Source organism: Lampetra fluviatilis, chromosome 37, assembly GCF_964198595.1.
Source record: "Lampetra fluviatilis chromosome 37, kcLamFluv1.1, whole genome shotgun sequence".
Classification (NCBI taxonomy): Eukaryota; Metazoa; Chordata; class Hyperoartia; order Petromyzontiformes; family Petromyzontidae; genus Lampetra; species Lampetra fluviatilis.
The window spans coordinates 10,447,798-10,465,658 of NC_136311.1; the positions used below are offsets into that span (position 1 = coordinate 10,447,798).

General features: G+C 48.1%; 2 protein-coding genes across 4 annotated transcripts; one reads left to right on the plus strand and one right to left on the minus strand.

Moving 5' to 3' along the window:
- Window positions 1–57: 57 nt before the first annotated feature.
- Window positions 58–7,721, minus strand: NIF3L1 (NGG1 interacting factor 3 like 1). Its single transcript, XM_078873954.1, has 8 exons — window positions 7,655–7,721; window positions 5,848–6,088; window positions 5,209–5,572; window positions 4,302–4,461; window positions 2,887–3,022; window positions 2,040–2,178; window positions 1,430–1,513; window positions 58–1,137 (listed from the first exon to the last, which is right to left on the minus strand). Exons 2-8 carry the CDS (start codon window positions 6,064–6,066, stop codon window positions 953–955), a joined length of 1,287 nt encoding a protein of 428 aa, XP_078730080.1. The 5' UTR covers window positions 6,067–6,088; window positions 7,655–7,721; the 3' UTR covers window positions 58–952.
- Window positions 7,722–8,331: 610 nt separating this feature from the next.
- Window positions 8,332–17,213, plus strand: SIRT4 (sirtuin 4). Of its 3 annotated transcripts, none has more exons than XM_078873839.1 (6): window positions 8,332–8,411; window positions 9,513–9,617; window positions 10,441–10,967; window positions 11,805–11,918; window positions 14,156–14,314; window positions 15,033–17,213. In XM_078873839.1, the coding sequence occupies exons 3-6, from the start codon at window positions 10,443–10,445 to the stop codon at window positions 15,189–15,191; spliced, it is 957 nt and encodes a 318-aa protein (XP_078729965.1). In that variant the 5' UTR covers window positions 8,332–8,411; window positions 9,513–9,617; window positions 10,441–10,442; the 3' UTR covers window positions 15,192–17,213. The 3 variants fall into 3 exon arrangements, with proteins under 3 accessions (XP_078729965.1, XP_078729963.1, XP_078729964.1); XM_078873837.1 differs by lacking the exon at window positions 8,332–8,411 and adding an exon at window positions 8,625–8,979; XM_078873838.1 differs by lacking the exon at window positions 8,332–8,411 and adding an exon at window positions 8,625–8,979 and having other exon boundaries at window positions 9,538–9,617.
- Window positions 17,214–17,861: the final 648 nt, after the last annotated feature.

A 17,861-nucleotide genomic window follows, 5' to 3' on the forward strand; every position in this document is an offset into this window, starting at 1 on the left:
CCTTTTTGTACTTTCTTCATTCACAATTGGAACATGCCTGGCCAGAGGATTGTTAATCAGAAAAGAGGCAGTGAGTGTTTACATCTTGTTTTTAATCCATTATTTTCAACCACATTTATTCAATACTTAATAATTTTCAACTGATTCATCGCGGCATGAGTGACTCAACCACCAGGAATACGAGCTTGACAATAGACAGTACACCAAGTAGGTCACTGGCCTATATGAACCGATTTTACCCACATCCTATCACGTATGTTGATTTTGTCGAAGGAACTCTAGCCTCGTGTAACAGAAAAAAAAAATAAAGGACAGTTTTTGGAAAGGTGCAAAAGCACATTTTACGTCATTAGGCAAACATTTAATGCAAAAGCCCTTCCTAAGAGTAAGGCCACACTCTAAATAGAATATTGTAAAGGGTCGTTGGCATACATTTTAGCCATTTACAGTTATACGTTATAGCATGTTGAGTTTTAATATTGATTTGCACTCACAGGAATCAACCAAACATTCCAATGTGGGATCCTCCTGTCAAAGAAGTCTTTACAACTCAGTGAGGCATTCCTGCATAAGATGACTCGCTTTCAAAATGTGTTTTAGCATGAAAAATGACAGCAATTAAGCGCAGTTCTAATTCTTCAAATATAGACCAGGGGGAGGCTAAAACTTACCACTGCGGAGGCCATAGTGGTTGTACTGTACAGCTCTCCAATGTCTTTTCGAGTTGTACTGTCCCACGTACTGGGAGCTTCATCAGAAACTCAATTCAGTTGCTGAAGAAGTTTGCAGCATGTGGAGCAAAACATCTGACATCATGCCAAACAGCACGTGGTACAACCCATAAGTACATCGCAGAGATGTACAGCACGACTGCAACAACCTGCATGATAGTATAATAACAGCCCCTCGTTGAAATAAACTGATGGAAACCAAAGAGAACTCTCCGGCGTTCTCAGACGACGGTCAGGGGGTCGCGGTCGACCTCAGACACGTGAATGTGGAGTTTGTGCTGTAGCTTGTCGAGCAGCAGGAGACGCAGGCGGGGCAGGAAGCCACGCTCGGTGTTGCTGTGCTCGCAGAGAATGACGCTGACACCCCGCGACACTGCATCCAGCACCTCGTGGTGCGACAGTTCCCCTGCCACGTACACAGCACAGACGAGAGTAGTGGAGAAAATGGGTCGGTTTTAAGGGACCACCACAATGTACCAGTCATGAAATAGTACTAATTTTATTGACCCTGAAGGAATGATGGATTGAATCGACCCATGACCCACGATTCTAATTCACCAACTTACAACCGGGAGCGGAGCACTCTACCACAGCACTGCCCGGCGTGGTGATTATAATTATTTGGTGGGGTGCTAATGACCCAGGATTGAAACTGCAGGTCGAGACAGCATTAAGGTGAGTGATGTGTGGTGCTGCACCTGTAAGGTAGAGGTCAGCCTGAACACCCTTGAGCACACTGCCCCCAGAGCCGGCACACAATGCCACGGTCTGCACTGTCGAGTCTGTAGAACACATCACACACACCACCGTTGAGATTGTAGCACATAGCACTCCTATGTAGAATACAGCAGCACTGAGCCCTGTGGCACACAGTACACAGCGCCACTGTTAGCATATAACACATCGCACATATTCGTATCGTTTATTTAACCAGGAGATAAACGAAACTCATTGAGGCACTTTTGATTTAAAGCTTTCGTGACTGCAGGGATTCATATTCTTGGTTCTTTCGGTAAAGTCACGTACAAGGGAAATAATAAAATAATATTTATATAATAGATTTTATTGTTTTATATTAATATTATTTTATTATTTCCCTTCTACGTGACTTTACCGAAAGAACCAAGAATATCATTGAGGCACGTGAAACATTGCCTCTTTGGCAAAGGCGACCTGGGCTTCATCTGAGCCTCTAGTACACAGCACATAGCATCGCCGTGTCTGTAACATAGAACTTGTAAATCTATAGCACACAACACAACTTCTTCTTGCACATGACCCAATGATGACTGACATGGCAATGGTTACCTGGCGACTTCCCGGCTCCCAGCGCTAGCCTCACGTGGGGCAGCTTGAGGTGCTGCTTGATGCGCGACACCAGCGTGGATGTGGATACCGGCTCGGTGAGCGTGCACAGTCGGCCCATGCCGGTGCCGGGGAACGGTGGCTATGGGACAAGAAGGGAAAACACGCGCTGCTCACGTACCACACCTCTTATGTGACGTGTATCATGGAGTCGATCTTCTTAATCTGATACAAAAGTCCCATAAATGTGTGTGTGGGGTCAGCGGCTCGGATTTTATCCCTCCACGTACTATCCTCCGCCTCATCTCTATTCATATCCACTGTCCTCATATCTCATTCCACAACATCCTCCCATCTCCTCCTCAGCCCCTCTCTGCTCCTTCTGTTCAGCACCTCTGACACCTCCATCACCCATCGAATTGGACCTTCTTTGTCGCTTCTCAACGAATGATCCAATCAATCTGAGGCCACCCTCCCTTACCTTCTTGAGACTATTAGTAGCCCCCGCTAAGCCTCTCAACATCTTAATTCTACCACCTTTCTCTTAATAGATATTCCCATCATCTGTCTTAGCAGGTACTGTGTAACATGTACGTGTACAGCCCTTTTGTCAATCCACTTCTGGATGAGGGCTTTGCCACACCATGTCTCTCATGATAGCTACCACAACATTCTGTTACTGCTACAGGGGAGATATTCGTCTTTGTGTATACTACCATATCTACCTATGCCAATGTTGGTCTATGTATATGTGTGCGACCGTGTGCCTCCCGGCTGGCCGAAACGTTTCAGAATATTTCCAAGGTGTTCCCAGGCCCTGCTCTTGGGCTCCCTCTGCATTTGGACCGACCTTGCGCAGGGCGGTGATCTCCGTGTGGCGGTGCGCGTGCTCGTTGTTGGACAGGCAAGCCAGCGTCTCGGGCAAGGCTCCCTCCGTGCAGTTCATGCTGAGCATCACCGCCGACTCTTCCCCCTCATTCGCAGTCCTGCAGACGATACAGGCGTCGATCGAGAGTCGTTACGCTGACGAGGACGGGTGTGGTATTGGTAGCGCACGCTAGGGAACGAGTTTTGGATTAAAAAAATCAAATCTGCATTTAGATTTTTATTTATTTAGTTAAGAACACTTTAGTTTCTTTTTCATATATGCGGATCATTTACATGACAGGTGACACCACTTTTGGCAGGAAAAGTGCGCAAGTGATGTCATGAAAGTAATGTAATTTCCTGCAACGTCATGCTTTCAGGTTAATCCGAAGCAAAGACATGTTAGGATCATCAAAAATTTCAAATCTAGGTACCATTTTCATATTTTTTATAAGTATGAAAATTGGAAACATATTCCAAATGTACACCTCCGATCTGATATATTGGATGCAAGGGTTTGTGGATCACGTATAGTTGCTAGTCCCAAACTCGCTTGGCTGTGAGGTGGCTAACAGGTAAGAGTACAGCAGGTACGTTTCGTGAACCCTTCTGTGCGTGCTTTTGACTATCATTCACTTGTATGCATGGTAGCTTCTCTCTGGGTACTCTGAATTACTTCCAAATGCAAAACACTGATGATCAGACCTGACCAAACGAACATCCCAATTTATAAACCTAAAAAAAGTCAAAATTCGATCAATGCGCAGAGTAGCGCAGTGCAAGGCTCGCATGCAGAATGCAGTTAAAATCCCACTGAGGGGTCGCATCAGCCTTGCATTCCTCCAGCGTGGCGGATAAAATATAAACATCGCTCGGTGGGTTTGCCCGTGACGAAATCACCCAGAATGTGTCCAATCTCATCCAAACTCAGAAGTAGGGTTTAGCCTGGATGGTGCTTGGATGGTTGACTACCATACATAACACGCTGTTGAAGGCTCTCGGTCTATGTGGCGGAAAGCAGAGGGCAGTGCGGAAAAATCCATTGGCTTACTGTTCGCCGACACTTCAACATCCATGCTCCCTGCATCGACTCGCATTGAAGAGCGCGGTGAAGTATGGCTCAATGACCCCCATAACCCGCGCGCTGTGAGGGGGCCCTAAATCCAGCAGTGGACCGACAAAAAGGGGCTGTGCGTGCACGGTGCTTTTTCTGGAATATTTTGCTGGTTTTTTTCCCCTACATTTTCTGCGTGCACATAGTCACAGTCCCTTTAAGATGTTTTCTTGTTCATGTTTTTGTCTTTTGTTTGTTGCGGTTGCACAACGATACAAGAGCCGAATGGCTCACAGGGCTATACCAAATAAATTTAACTGAAATTTAAAGGTGTGCGTACGTACTGCAGGGGCAGGGTGTGGAGAACGAGCCCAGACACGGCCCTCAGCTGGGCGGCCAGCGAGGGCCAGTCCGCCGCTTTGGCAGCGCTCGTCACGTGCACGCTCCCCTGGCTCAGATGCTTCAAGGCCTCGGATGTCTTCAGTGGGGTCACGGAGCCCTTGCCTGCACGACACAATCGTGAGGCCGCAACACGTGCGTCAATGTATCACCGTTTAAAACCAATTCTCGCTGAAGGGAAAAAGTGCGGCAATACAATTTCTTGCTCACGCCACTTTTGACGGTCAAGCCTCCATTAGAGGCAGCTTTAAAGAGTCCTTCTCGAGGTTACATGCTGGACACACATCTTGGATGATTTGGGAGTACTCACACTTTACCCCGCCACATGCGAACTGACGGTCAATAGCGTTGTTGCTATTTATACTGCTGGGTGGACGGTGAATTGATTTAACAACCTTGTACCATCATTCTTTCCACTGCTGCACTGGGAGATGAAGCTGGCGATCTCCGGATTTAAAGTCCAGTCTGCTAACCATTATACCGCAGCAGTCTGTATACATACAGATATGAAATCTTTCACTCTTTAAGGGGGATCGTAAACGTATATGGGCAGACCTGTGTCACCCCCTCATATATTATGGTGGACTTTCTCCCAGTTCTCCAGTTTCCTCCCACATGAAGCCAAACGCCCGTCAATGGAAGTGACCAAATATTTCAAAAGGTCCAGTGTGATAACCATTACACCATGGTAGCACCTTTACTTCTTAGTTCCTGAAGAAGCTCCCAGCACGCGGGGCGAAACGTGCTGACCCATTGTGCCAAACAACACGTGGCACAACCCGTAAACATCGGAGGGCTGTACAGCACAACTGCGAAAACCTACGCAGCACACGACAATGAGCAATCCCATACCGAGGCCCTCTGCCAGCCAATCGTTGACTCCGCCGCGCAGGGCGTCGTAGCAGGTGTGTGGCGAGTAGACAGCCACCCTGTTCTCCAGCGCCGTCACCACTAGCCTCTCCTTCCAGGAGCGCATGGTGAGCGAGCGCAGGGGTGCGAACACGGGCGGGTGGTAGGAGAGCACCATCTGGGCGGGCAGTCGCACGGCCTCCTGCAAGACCTCCTCCGTCAGGTCATTGGTGAGCAGCAGGGTCGAGACGCAGTGCGGCGGGCTCGGTTCCACCAGCAGCCCCACGTTATCCCAGCTCTCGGCCAGAGCCGGGGGTGCCAGCTCCTCCAACGTACGCACCACCGCGTGCAGCTCCATCCCTGCCACCTAGGAATGCGGCAACGTGACAATACAATGATCGTCATCGTTATCAGGCCACGGTCAATCCACTCCCCCATTGGAAGTCATAAAATCGCACTTTGATAAAATTCTGAAACAAATATTCAAAATAATTTTGTATATATTTTAAATCTGATAATTAGCGATGGCGATAGCTTTGGGAGGCCTTCATCAAGCAGTGGAATGGCCATGGCCGACGATTGATGTAGATATTATCGTGAAATATTATATCGTGGGAACCCTACTTCTCCTGCTGCACTCACACTGTTGGTGCTGCTGCTGCTACAGGGAGTGGCCAGCCTCCAACAACGCCCAGCGAAAGAACAGCCAGGAGATGGCGTGGGCCAGTGGGCGGAGGTTAGTAGAGATTTCAGTTGCGGTGACGGCCGCTGCAGACGTCTGCTGAATGAACGTCTTGCGAAGCCGAGGGATGTCTTGAAGAAGGGATGTTTCGTCGCGGGGAGGACATTCACCCAAGACATCCACTCTGCTCAGCGTGGCGCTCTGTGAAAAAGCGAGGGATGTCGTTAAGAGGCGAGGCAAGTCAAAGGGTCTCCTCGCTCAAACAAGAATGGGGTGGTGGTCATCTGTCTGAAGCAGCAATGTTCTTCATTGCAACGCCCACGGGCCACTGGCCGCCCCTGGTGGCCTTAAGTGCTGCCCCTGACATGCAGCCCCGATAAATACACGAATGTAAAGACACCCCCCCATCATCATATTAAAACCAATGGTTTCAAATGTGTATTGGCCCTCACACTGACGATGACTTATCGTCGAAAGTGGCCCTCCTCTGAAAATGAGTGAACACTGAAACAGTGTTGGAAGTTCTCCATGCGTATGGCAGGGTTAGTTTACCCATAAAACCACCAGTTTTGACTTGACACAGAGTAGTAGTTCAATATCTAAACCTGGAGGGGCCTATGATGACGGGTGGAATTGTTACCCCGACCTAGAGTTGTAACCTGACCTGAATTTTTTTTATTAACATCCCAATGTAAAAGGTCCCTCCTATTTATAGCGCCAGGATAGAGTGGCCGCAGTGGTTCGTGCGTTGTAGTTCGAACTCAGCGGCGACTAATAACAGCGATTAGTATCCGAACTCGTCCTGGTGTCCGCTCCTTCTCAAACCAGCACTGGACCAGTGTAGAGAAGTTCGATCAGCACCCCACGACCGATGTTGACCTAAGGCTCCAGCAGTGGATTGACAGTGGTTGTAAAGTTAACTGCGTGCCAAGCAGCTGGATTTAATGTGAAGAATTCTAGATTTGAAGCTTTCCTGACTGCAAGGATTCATACTCTTAGGTTTTTTCGGTAAAGTCACGTAGGTAAAAAATAAATAATAAATAATCATAAAAAATAATAGAATAGAAATACAATAAATCAAAATTAATTAATAAGATCCCGTTAATTTGTTTTCCATCTCAAAACTATATTTTTGGGAGGGACCTTCTACATTGGAATGTTTGGCCGATTTCTATTAATGAGTGGATTGTGGGAGGCGGGAGACCGGATGAAATTCACTGCTGTGAGAGGGGAGTAACGCTCAATTATCCGCACAGATGGATTCAAGAATCCAATGCTGCTCTGCCATCTCCCGGCCACTTCATGGGGTGTGACATCCCATGCAGCACGTGGGATCGTGAACACCCAGACATTTTTAAGTGTCTTGGTGCATTTTCTCCGGGTTCTCTGTTTTCCTCCCACCAAAAGTCAAAACTTTCATTAAGCGACGAATCAGTCAATGTAGCAAGGCCCTCTCGGCAAAGAGTCTGGGACATTCGGCGGGGCCTTCCCCGGGTACAACGAAGGTCACTCTTACTGCCGCCCTTTGTCAATGCACTACCGGATGAAGGCCTCCCTATGTCGCATCGGTCGTGGTGGTTGCAGTGATCGTGGTTTGACCATACTTCACCACGCTGGTCAGTACGGTGTTGCAGAACCGGTTCGGATTACATTCGCCACTAACGTTAGCTGCGGCAGGGAATCGATCGCGGGTTGTTGGCTTCATTGCGCGACAATGTAATTATAAGTATTGTACAACTAACACTATTATATAATTATTATAATTACGGGGAAACTCTCGCCGGCTTCCAAGCGCCCTGCACTCTTGCTTGACAACGTGGAGAATCGATTCCTCGATTCACACTCAGGGGAATCTATAAAAATCGACGTCACGATTACCTTCAATAATCGATTCCCCGTAGACCTGTGAATGTGGTGCTGAATTTTGCAACAGAATGATATTATTTATTTATTTAGGCTGCAGGGAGGAATCCGATGAGCTATGAAGCGCTTTTTTTTAAAAAACAGATGTCCAGTAAGGGCCGGGTCAGAACGTTACAAGAATACGAAGACACATCAGGAGTGCAAAAACACACACGTGGTTGTTGACTATTTTAATTTGCTTGTTATGCAAGCGCAGTGGTGATGTCAGGAGCACTTAGTGGTGAATGGCGGTTGTTGTTATTGTTGTTGCTGCTTGTAATGCATTGAACGATGCATCGATTTTTCTCTCGTCGAATTAAAATTCGCTCTATCTGCAGCGGGTGTGTGTTTAGGGTGATTGTGTTTACCTTTCTTGTACTTTTGAACGTTCTTACCACGTGCCCCCTACTGGTGGACATCTGTAACAAAAAGCGCTTCATAGCTCTTCGGATTCCCCTTGCTGCAGTAATAAATATTCCGATTCTGAGAAATCGATTACCAGGATGGATCGGTGGAATCGACTCCTGCACGCGACGCCTTTAGCCGGCCATCTTACTCCCGCCACGGCGATTGGCTGCGACCTTGGCACGCGACACGTGGGGAGAAGGACGGCCTGTGATTGGTAGCGAGCGGGGGGGGCATGCGGGGCGGGGGGGGCATGCGGGGCGGGGGGGGCATGCGGGGCGGGGGGGGCATGCGGGGCGGGGGGGGCATGCGGGGCGGGGGGGGCATGCGGGGCGGGGGGGGCATGCGGGGCGGGGGGGGCATGCGGGGCGGGGGGGGCATGCGGGGGGGGGCATGCGGGGGGGGCGAAGTTGGAGGCTTGCCCCCCCCCCTCTTTTCTCTCCGCCTGATGAAGACCGCTTGTGTTGCGATAGAAACGTCGTGGGTTTTTTTGCTTTTATTATTGAAATTTTATTCTAAAAAAAATAGATTTGTATTTTATTATTTTTATTTTCTATCCACGTGACTTTACCGAAAGAACCAATAATAAGTACAGCACTGTATTCGTTTAACGGGAGTACCAACATGGCGCCGCCCGGCATCGGGGTCACGTGCTTTTACAGTGTGGGGGTCACGTGCTCTGTGGACAGTGAGTTGGTGTTTGGTCGTCCGCGCGCGGCGTCTTTGAGGGCGGTCGCTCACAGCAGCCCCGGGGGAAGACGTCAACTCAGTCTGTTGATGTCTCGGTACGTGTAGCCGGTGTGTCACGGTGTGTTGGAGGGCATCAGAGTGTGTGTGTGCGCCAGTGTGTCACAACGTGTGTCAGTGTAGGGGGCACAGGTGGTGCATCAGCCACTCATCTCGGTCATCTCAGTCAGTCGACCCGTGGCACTTGCAGGGTCTGCCCGTGACCTGCCAGCTGGCTTTCGACACTTCACGTGGCCTCAACGTGCACCTAGCCTGGCACAAGCGTCGTGGTGACGTCACCGCAACTTAGTGGCGAATGGCGGTTGTTGTCGTCAGTGTTTCAATGTGTATCGATGAGTGTCTGCCATTGTGTCTCGGTATGTGTCAAAGTGTGTCCGTGTTTCACACTCCTTGCCCCAACATTATCGCTATACAAGGTATTGCTGTGTGTGTTTCACTCTGTCACTCTGTGCACGTGTCTGTGTGATTGCTTGTGTTGTGATTATTTTATTATTGTATTGTTATGTTTTCTATCTACGTGACTTTACCGAAAGCCTGTTAAGTGCCATACGTGGGGATCGTTTTGTCCCAGTGCTCTCGTCTGGCGGTGTGAGCAGGTCTCCTGACTGAACTCCGATCTTGTTCACCCATCCGCGCTGTCGTCAAGACCACCACATTCAGATTCAACTCAACACAGGTTCGATAGACACCGATTTGCTACATATCCTTGTCTTTTTTATTACACGCTTGTATTTAACTCACTCTGTTGTTGTCGTATCCTCAAATCCTGTAACTCAATTTTAACCCACTTCCCAATGTGGCATCGACTGCAAACTTGGTATACTTATGTCATACTGATGACAATACTATATTCTATAAAAAAAAAAGTATATTTAAACATTGATTTTTATATGTTATGTGTCGGCTTGGGTCTAATTGTCCACGCTCAACTGACGTTGGCTGTAAATCACAATGGTCCCTTACGTTATAGCAAGCTTTGGGGCCACTTCCTGGAGTCGTGGAGTTCTGCCATTACGAGTAGGGTAAATTTCATTAAAGCGTGTTAAAAAAAACTATTTTTTTAATATTACTTATTACATATCTACATCTCATTAATATTTCTGTAACTCGATTGTAATTGTAATATGACCCGTCTACAAAAAAAAATCAGCATTACGTAACAGGAAATGTATTATTTAACATTGTTTTTTTTAATTGCGCAATATTTCTATTACCCGCCAGATTTGTTTCGCAAGTAATTACAACTAGCATCATCAGGCCGACAGCCATACATTTTGACTGTCTGCCTGATGATGGTATTTGTACTTACTGGCGAAACGCTGTACTCAAATTGTAAATGTTGTAAATTTTCTCTCCAACACACCGGTGTGCTGTACTAGTAACAAATTAGCACGTTCCGTTTACGTGACAAACCTTACTAATTGGCTGTGTCGGGTGGTGGCGGGTTTAACGACACATTCATATGTACGCAATCTAACCCAAAAAAAAACCTCTATTAGGCATGGTGTGGTTGGTGCTGTCACTGGCCCGAGCCCTTAAGCGGCCCGACCTCCGTGCGAGATGGTGCTCCTCACCGGCCGCGTCCCCTGACCTCGCCTTCGTGCCGGCGTGCGCCCCCGCGGGCACGCAGCAGTGCGGGCAGCTGCAGGACTTCCTCGCCAAGTCCCGGCGCCTCTTCGTGCTGGCGGGCGCCGGGCTGTCGACCGAGTCGGGCATCCCCGACTACCGCTCGGAGGGCGTGGGGCTCTATGCGCGCACGTCGCGTCGACCCATGCAGCACGCCGAGTTTGTGCGCAGCGCCGCCGCCCGCCGCCGTTACTGGGCGCGCAACTTCACCGGCTGGCCGCGGTTCAGCAGCCGGCGCCCCAACGCGGCGCACCTCGCCCTTGGTCGCTGGGAGCAGCAGGGCCGGCTGCACTGGCTCGTCACGCAGAACGTGGACGCGCTGCACGCCAAGGCCGGCAGCCGGCGAATCACGGAGCTCCACGGGTGCTCCCATCGCGTGGTTTGCTTGGAGTGCAAGGAGGTGCGTTGAGTGCGGACTGTGGTGAAGCCGTGGGGAGACGTTATGGTTAAAAAGTGAAAGTGATTTCCTGCGCAAAATATTAGCATCTAGGAGGTGCTTGCTTCTATTTGCAGCTCCGAGCCAGTGGCGGACATTCCACATTCATGTGACGGGGGCGAGTCCACCACTTTTGACTTCCCCACAAAGTGGTACCCGTTTTAACGACCCGGGAGGGAAGATGGGCTGAGTCAAACTCCAACCAGGATTTAAACGATCGCGAGCTGCTCACTCTACCACTGAGCCACCTAATTATGATTTACAATTCCCCATTGATTGGCCATTGATATTTTTAGTGACTTATGTTTCCTATACTTTGGACTCCTATCGTGTTTTTGTATTGTTTGTTGTTGTAACTCTGACATCTGTCAGATTCCTCAAGTGGATATAATTTTATTCTGTATGGCTTTTACCTTATGGGATGATACTGATTGTGTTGATCCAGCAACTAATTATTGAGATACTATATGTGGAGATACACGTTTACATATTTCAAGATAATCTCCTGGTTTGGTTGGGACAGACCCATTTTCAGGGGTGTCCTGAAGCATTTGTTAAAATCTGGATATTGGTTCAGGTTCAACAATGTTTATTCAGCTCAGCTTACATCATTGTTTTGGAGGTGGTTCTAATCCAGGGTGGTTCAATAGTTGGGTCAGTGATGAGACATTTTTTGATAGCTTGTTTGTCCAAAGCTCCCGCCATCGTTCTTTTAGTGCCGAACCATGAAATGCTCCGGGCCCTCGGAAGGGGGGTGGCTCACATTGTGTGCGAGAATAACGGCGCGTCCCTTCCACCCAGGTTACGCAACGAACGGAACTGCAGCAGCGGATGGTCGACATGAACCCAGGCTGGCAGCAGCAGCATGAGCAGGCCATCGCTCCTGACGGAGACGTCTTATTGTCCGACAGCCAGGTACCGATACTTCGTCTGCTCATCAGCCATGCTTAATCCACTGCTGGCTGAAGGCCTTTCCAAGCTGTCGAAACTGCCTGCGGTCATGTGATGTAATAATCTGTCTAGTCACCTGCGCACGAGGTGATTTTATCGCTCGTTCTCCAGCATTCATCCCCTCTTGCCGATGTGCCGTGCCTAAGACCCACTTACTTTTCTCAACATTTCAGTAACCTCCATATGTTCTCTGATCCATGTGTGACTTTCTCTCAACGTAATTTCAAGCTTGCATCTCTCCACGCTTCCTTAGCGCACTTGTTACGGAGTGGAACTGATTGCGTCTCGGGCTGCGCGAGGGTTGATGGGTGAGGAGGGTGGACGCAAAGACCGAGAGCCATTTACTGTACCTCGTATTTAGAATGCAAGCGTGAACAATATGCATCAAGAATTGTAGATTTGAAGTTTTCGTGACTGCAAGGATTCATACTCTTTGGTTTTTTCGGTAAAGTCACGTAGGTAAATTTTTTAAAATAAATTAAATCACGACATTTTGGGCGCAACACAAGCGTCCTTCAGCGAAAGCACACCCCCCGCGACTATATAATTACTCGTCACAGCCACCTCTGAGACACACTTAAGCGGTGTGCTTTCGCTACGTTGTCCCCACCTGAAGAAGGACGCTTGTGTTGCGCCCGAAACGTCGTGATTTAATTTATTTAAATTTTTTACCTACGTGACTTTACCGAAAAAAACAAAAAGACAACTATTTAACGTGAAGCCTGTCTTTGCTCGACAGCAATGATAGACACACTCAGCTGCCCTGCTGCATTGAGATTATTCATATTATTTTGGTGCTATAAATGTCCAAATGATGGGCCACTTTGTTGAGCTATCATTTGTGGCCAGGTCGCTCATGAAAAATATGTTAATATCTCAGTGGGCTTTAAACTGATTGGATGGGGATGCTTTATTTTTACTTGTATGTTTGGGTGATTTAGTCTTAATTTGAAGCTTTCGTGACTGCAGGAATCCATACTCTTTGGTTTATTTTTAAGTTCTATCTACGTGACTTTACCGACTTTACCGAAAGAACCGATTTGTTTACCTTTCTTGTACTTTGCACTCCTATCATGCTTTCGTATTTGTTGTTGTAACGTTCTTACCTGCAGTATATAAATATTTATTCTGATTCTGAAGTCCACACAGAAGGGCAGCAGTGACACAACTTTCGTGGAGCTTCAATTCTCTGACCACTGTCTCTGCGACTGGGACGTAGTTGCTATGACAGCCGTATTAGCGGGCGTCCCGAAGACGATCAGGAGGTCCGATGGCCCTCTCCTTGATGATGTTCTAAGCAGAGTCACCACCTCATCCACCTCCTCTTCAGCCTCTCATTGGCTTCTGCTCCACATAGCGCGGCTGTGACAATGGGCACACCACTTTGTCACTTATTATAGTTCACCATCACAAACAAATCCTTTGTCGAGTGACCCATTACACCCACCAATATTTCTCCCTCACGGTGATATTAAGTCTGTGAGTTTCCTCAATGATATATCCTCGTAATATCTGATGGGAAGTATTTTCTGAACTTCTTAACACGTGACAGTTCCTTCTCAGTCACGATATTCACCCAAAATGAAAACAAATAATTGGAATATTTTAAACCAGTCAACATTTTGTTTGTTTATACAACATATAGCACATATCTATACCAATACTGTACATTATCTGTACTGGTGTTCACTTTAAGATAATTTAACCAATTTCCACCATTTTTTTAATACAGTAATACTTTTATTATTATAGGCACTGTAGTAAATGAAACTATTTACGCCTGTCCTTCGGCACAAATATCAAACGGATTCTTCCTTGAATGTGTATATATTGAACATCTTTCACACCATATGTAGTCAACTTCGCTAACCGGAGGTGCGGGCGAAGGACAACAAACTAAACACAAAAAGCAGTTTTGAATAAATGAGTTTGTCAATTTAGATTTAAAGGCGCACAGCTTCAGTAGCTTCCAACTATCGGAAGGAAGAGCGTTCCAGACGGCCGCATGAGCGCATCTGAAAGCGCGCGACGCATTGACCATCTTACTTGAGAAAAGACTCCGTGCATCTTCCCGACATGGCTGTTCCAGTCTCTTCACTCTCCGGCCTCCACGTGACCAGTTTTGCAATATGGGCCATGCCACTCGATGGTAAACCGACCGTGGGTTTGGCACCTGCATTTCCACCGCTCTGGCCCCGCAGGTGGAGAGTTTCCGTGTGCCCCCGTGCCGCTCCTGTGGTGGGCCCCTCAAGCCCGAGGTCACCTTCTTCGGGGACAACGTAGATCGGAGGACGGTGGACGACGTCTACCAGAGGCTGTGGGAGTCGGACACCGTGCTGGTGGCCGGCTCCTCCCTGCAGGTCAGTTCGTCTCCTCCCTGCAGGGTCGTTTTCATTCGCGATCGGTCCACGTATCACGTGCTGCCGCTGTGTAATGTTCGATGAAATTAATGGGGCAGTTTTTTTTAATCCCTTTCCCATTCCGATGACGTACATGTTCCGATGACGTACGTGTTCCGATGATGTCCGTGCAACGTCATCGGAAAGAAATCGGAAGCAAAAGGCCAATGCGGGAGGGCGCATGGCACGGTTTGACACCAGTTAGTGCGGTCGTGTTGCTACAGCTCTCCGCGGTGAGTACAATGTCTTTAAAAACCAGCGGTGCTATGCTTCTCTAAATAAAATTAACGCTGAACCGCTTGCACATTCCGAGATTCAGCAGTGAACGGGACACCCACACCCTGCAACTTGCAGACATCTCTGAATGGGAAAGTTAAAAAGACCCCCACATCTGTTCACCCAGAGGTAACCACAGTTAATCCATTGTCAGGTCATGTGCGGTGGGCTAAAGTGTGGGTGCTCCCACCTGTTCCATGACGTCTGGTCAACAAGGGGAGACTAAATACCCTCCACAGTTGGCCCTGGTGGACGCGTTTCTGCCAGCAGTGGCCTTAGCATTTGCAGGGTCACATCTTTACCTTTTAAATTGACGTCCCTCTTCCCGGTACCAAGCTGCTCTTATCGCCACCCTGACCCGTGCCTGGTGGCCGTGCTGCTGCTGCTGCTGCTACCGCTGCAGGTTTACTCCGGATACAGGTTCATCCGCGCCGCCTATGAAGAGAAGATTCCCATCGCCATCTTGAACATTGGGCCGACGCGCGCCGATGCGCTGGCGCAGCTGAAGGTGAGCTCTCGCTGCGGGGACGTCCTGCCGCTCATGCTGCCGGGCTCCCACTGAGCCACCTGGGCCGGAGCCGAGCTGCACACGGGTATAAACTTAAGAGGCATTTGGTCAAGAGGTCAGCATGGGCAATGACTCTGGTGTCACCACGGCCCTGCCATCGCGTTCTCTCGCGAGATCCTGCACGAGCGCGCAGTCCATGCCCAGCCACGTTCGGTGTCCCAGCGTCAACTTTGCTTCTTGTTGTTGATGCAGTTGCCGTGTGCTTCAAGAGTTGCTTCTAGAGTCTCATCATCGCCACCACAACTGGGTTTAGGTCTTCACCTTGGCCACCGACCTGTGGGTGCCACTCCAGTCCCTGGCTCGCCAATCTACTCTCGTCCGCCGTGCACACGTGCCACCCGCTTCGGCATCCTAATTGCAACGAGAAGGCTTTCTCTATCTGCAGTACGTTCCTGCTATGGTTTGTTCTGAACTTCCAAGTTACTTACCCCATCAGCAAATTCTGGGGATCCTTCAATAGCACATTTATTAATGTTAAGCGGAAGCTGGATTACAAACCCAGCGACACTGTGTTCTGATGGCAGAGAAAGCAGCTGAGTATTCCGCTGTGAATGGGGCATTGTCTTTATTTGATTTTATCTGACATCACCCCATGGTCTATCCACTGCTGAAGAAAGACCTCCTCACACACCGTCTTGTCACAAAACAAAGACATTTCCATTTGGAACTCTCACAGAGTAGTTTTATAACGTCACCTGAAAAACGACGCCATGAGGGGTGCTGCGGTGGTGAGATGTTAATTCCCTCGCCTGGTATGCAGGAGGTCGTGGGTTCGATCCCAACCCTGGCGCCTGTATATTTGGAGGCAATACATTTGTAGTTAAGCTTAATTTATTATTTATTTATAGCTGTCATTGTTATTAAACATTTACCATCCCCCCTATGTTCACTCGTACCAGGAATGTAACCCTGTTTTTGGAGCAACAAGTTTTCTGCACTCGCGAGCGTTTTTCAAGAGCGTAAACCCTCGCGGATAGAGAAGAGGGTTTGCCGTATGCGGTTTACACATTGTGGTAACGCGTCATGCTTTGTGTATGGTGTTGCTTTTTGAGTTTCGATGGCGTTCTTTTGCAAGTAATATCTGGTGATCCGCCAAAATTGGTTTCATAAGCATGACTGCCGATGTGACCCAGAAGGTTGAAACCAGAAATTGCTTGCCAAAACAAATGTCACTACAAAATATCGGTGTGCAAACCCAATAGGCTAATGGACTGTAACTTATATTTATTTATCTGTGGAGAGACGGTATGACAGTTTTGCTAATATATAGATTTTTACCCAGATGACAATATGATCACTGAGATAGACGGCCTGATTCATATTAGGTATGCCGCCTGATGATGCTGTTTGTAATTACTGGTGAAACGTCGTCCTCGAATTGTAAATGTTGTGGGTTTACTCTTCAACACACCGACGAAGTGGCACATTCTGTTTACTTGACAAACTTTACTAATTGGCCGTGTCGGGGGGGGGGGTGGCGGATTTAACGACACTTTTTAGTTAGGTGATCTAACACAAAAACCTCTATTGTGGATAATACTGGTCGTGAAAGCCAATGTGTTAAACAGGGTGAAAAATGGTTTTCTGTCGAGTTTTTTCAGGAAAAGGTCTGAATTTGCAGAAATCTGCAGACCTTTTAAAACGCCTTGAATAACATTTAACTTGTTTTCTACCTACACATGACTTGTGTTCTTATAGTGGTAAAACAAGTCCTGATGTTTGGAGCAGTGTGGAATTCAATAAGCACTTCGCCTTCTTAGGCGGGCTTCTGTACACACATATTCTGTACACGCTAATGGGTATATTAACATTGTTATATTTAAAACAGGAAAATACACTGTCGTATTAAGACATGTTTTGTTAAATGAAAGCGACGCTTGTGAAATTGTATTGACGGTACGAGCAATGAGGGGAATGGTTTATAACGGTGTGTACCGAGCGGGGTTGTTATGATCGTGTTTTGCATTACTTCGATGCATTTGTCAAGAGCAGTGTGACCTTGAAATAAAAAATATATATAATAGATGACATTTCGGGCAATTACTCTTCATAGCACAACATGTATATATTGCTTTTAAGGCAGTGTTTATTATGAATGTTACCTGTGCACCACTGCCAAATTCAAGCAGCAGCATCAAGAAAACATTTGGTTATACTGGTAGGAACCTCCTGGTTACACCAGCCCATAGGGGATTATTGTTTCCGTCGTGCAGGGAGGGGCTGGGTGGGGAGGGAAGGGCTGGTTGGGGAGGGGAGGGTGGGGAGGGGCTGGGTAGGGAGGGTGGGGCTGGGTGGGGAGGGTGGGGAGGGGCTGGGTGTGGAGGGTGGGGCTGGGTGGGGAGGGTGGGGCTGGGTGAGGAGGGGCTGGTCACCCCGTGGTGCCCTTATAAAACTCAACGTTTAACCTACTCACGCCGGCTTGTGCCCGCCCTCAGTCGGCCATATTTGCGGAATACATCACGCCGCCGTTGACCCTGGCCATTGACCGAGCAACCCAACGTTCTTACCAGCTCCCTCCGCAGGAATGTGTTATCTATGAGACGTTGCCACTATCAAAATGATGAAAAATATCGCAATAGGCTTGACCCATTTCTGGCAATAAAACAGGAGTTAAGGATGTTCAAATATATACCTTTTACAAGGCATCAAATCTGCATTAACCAC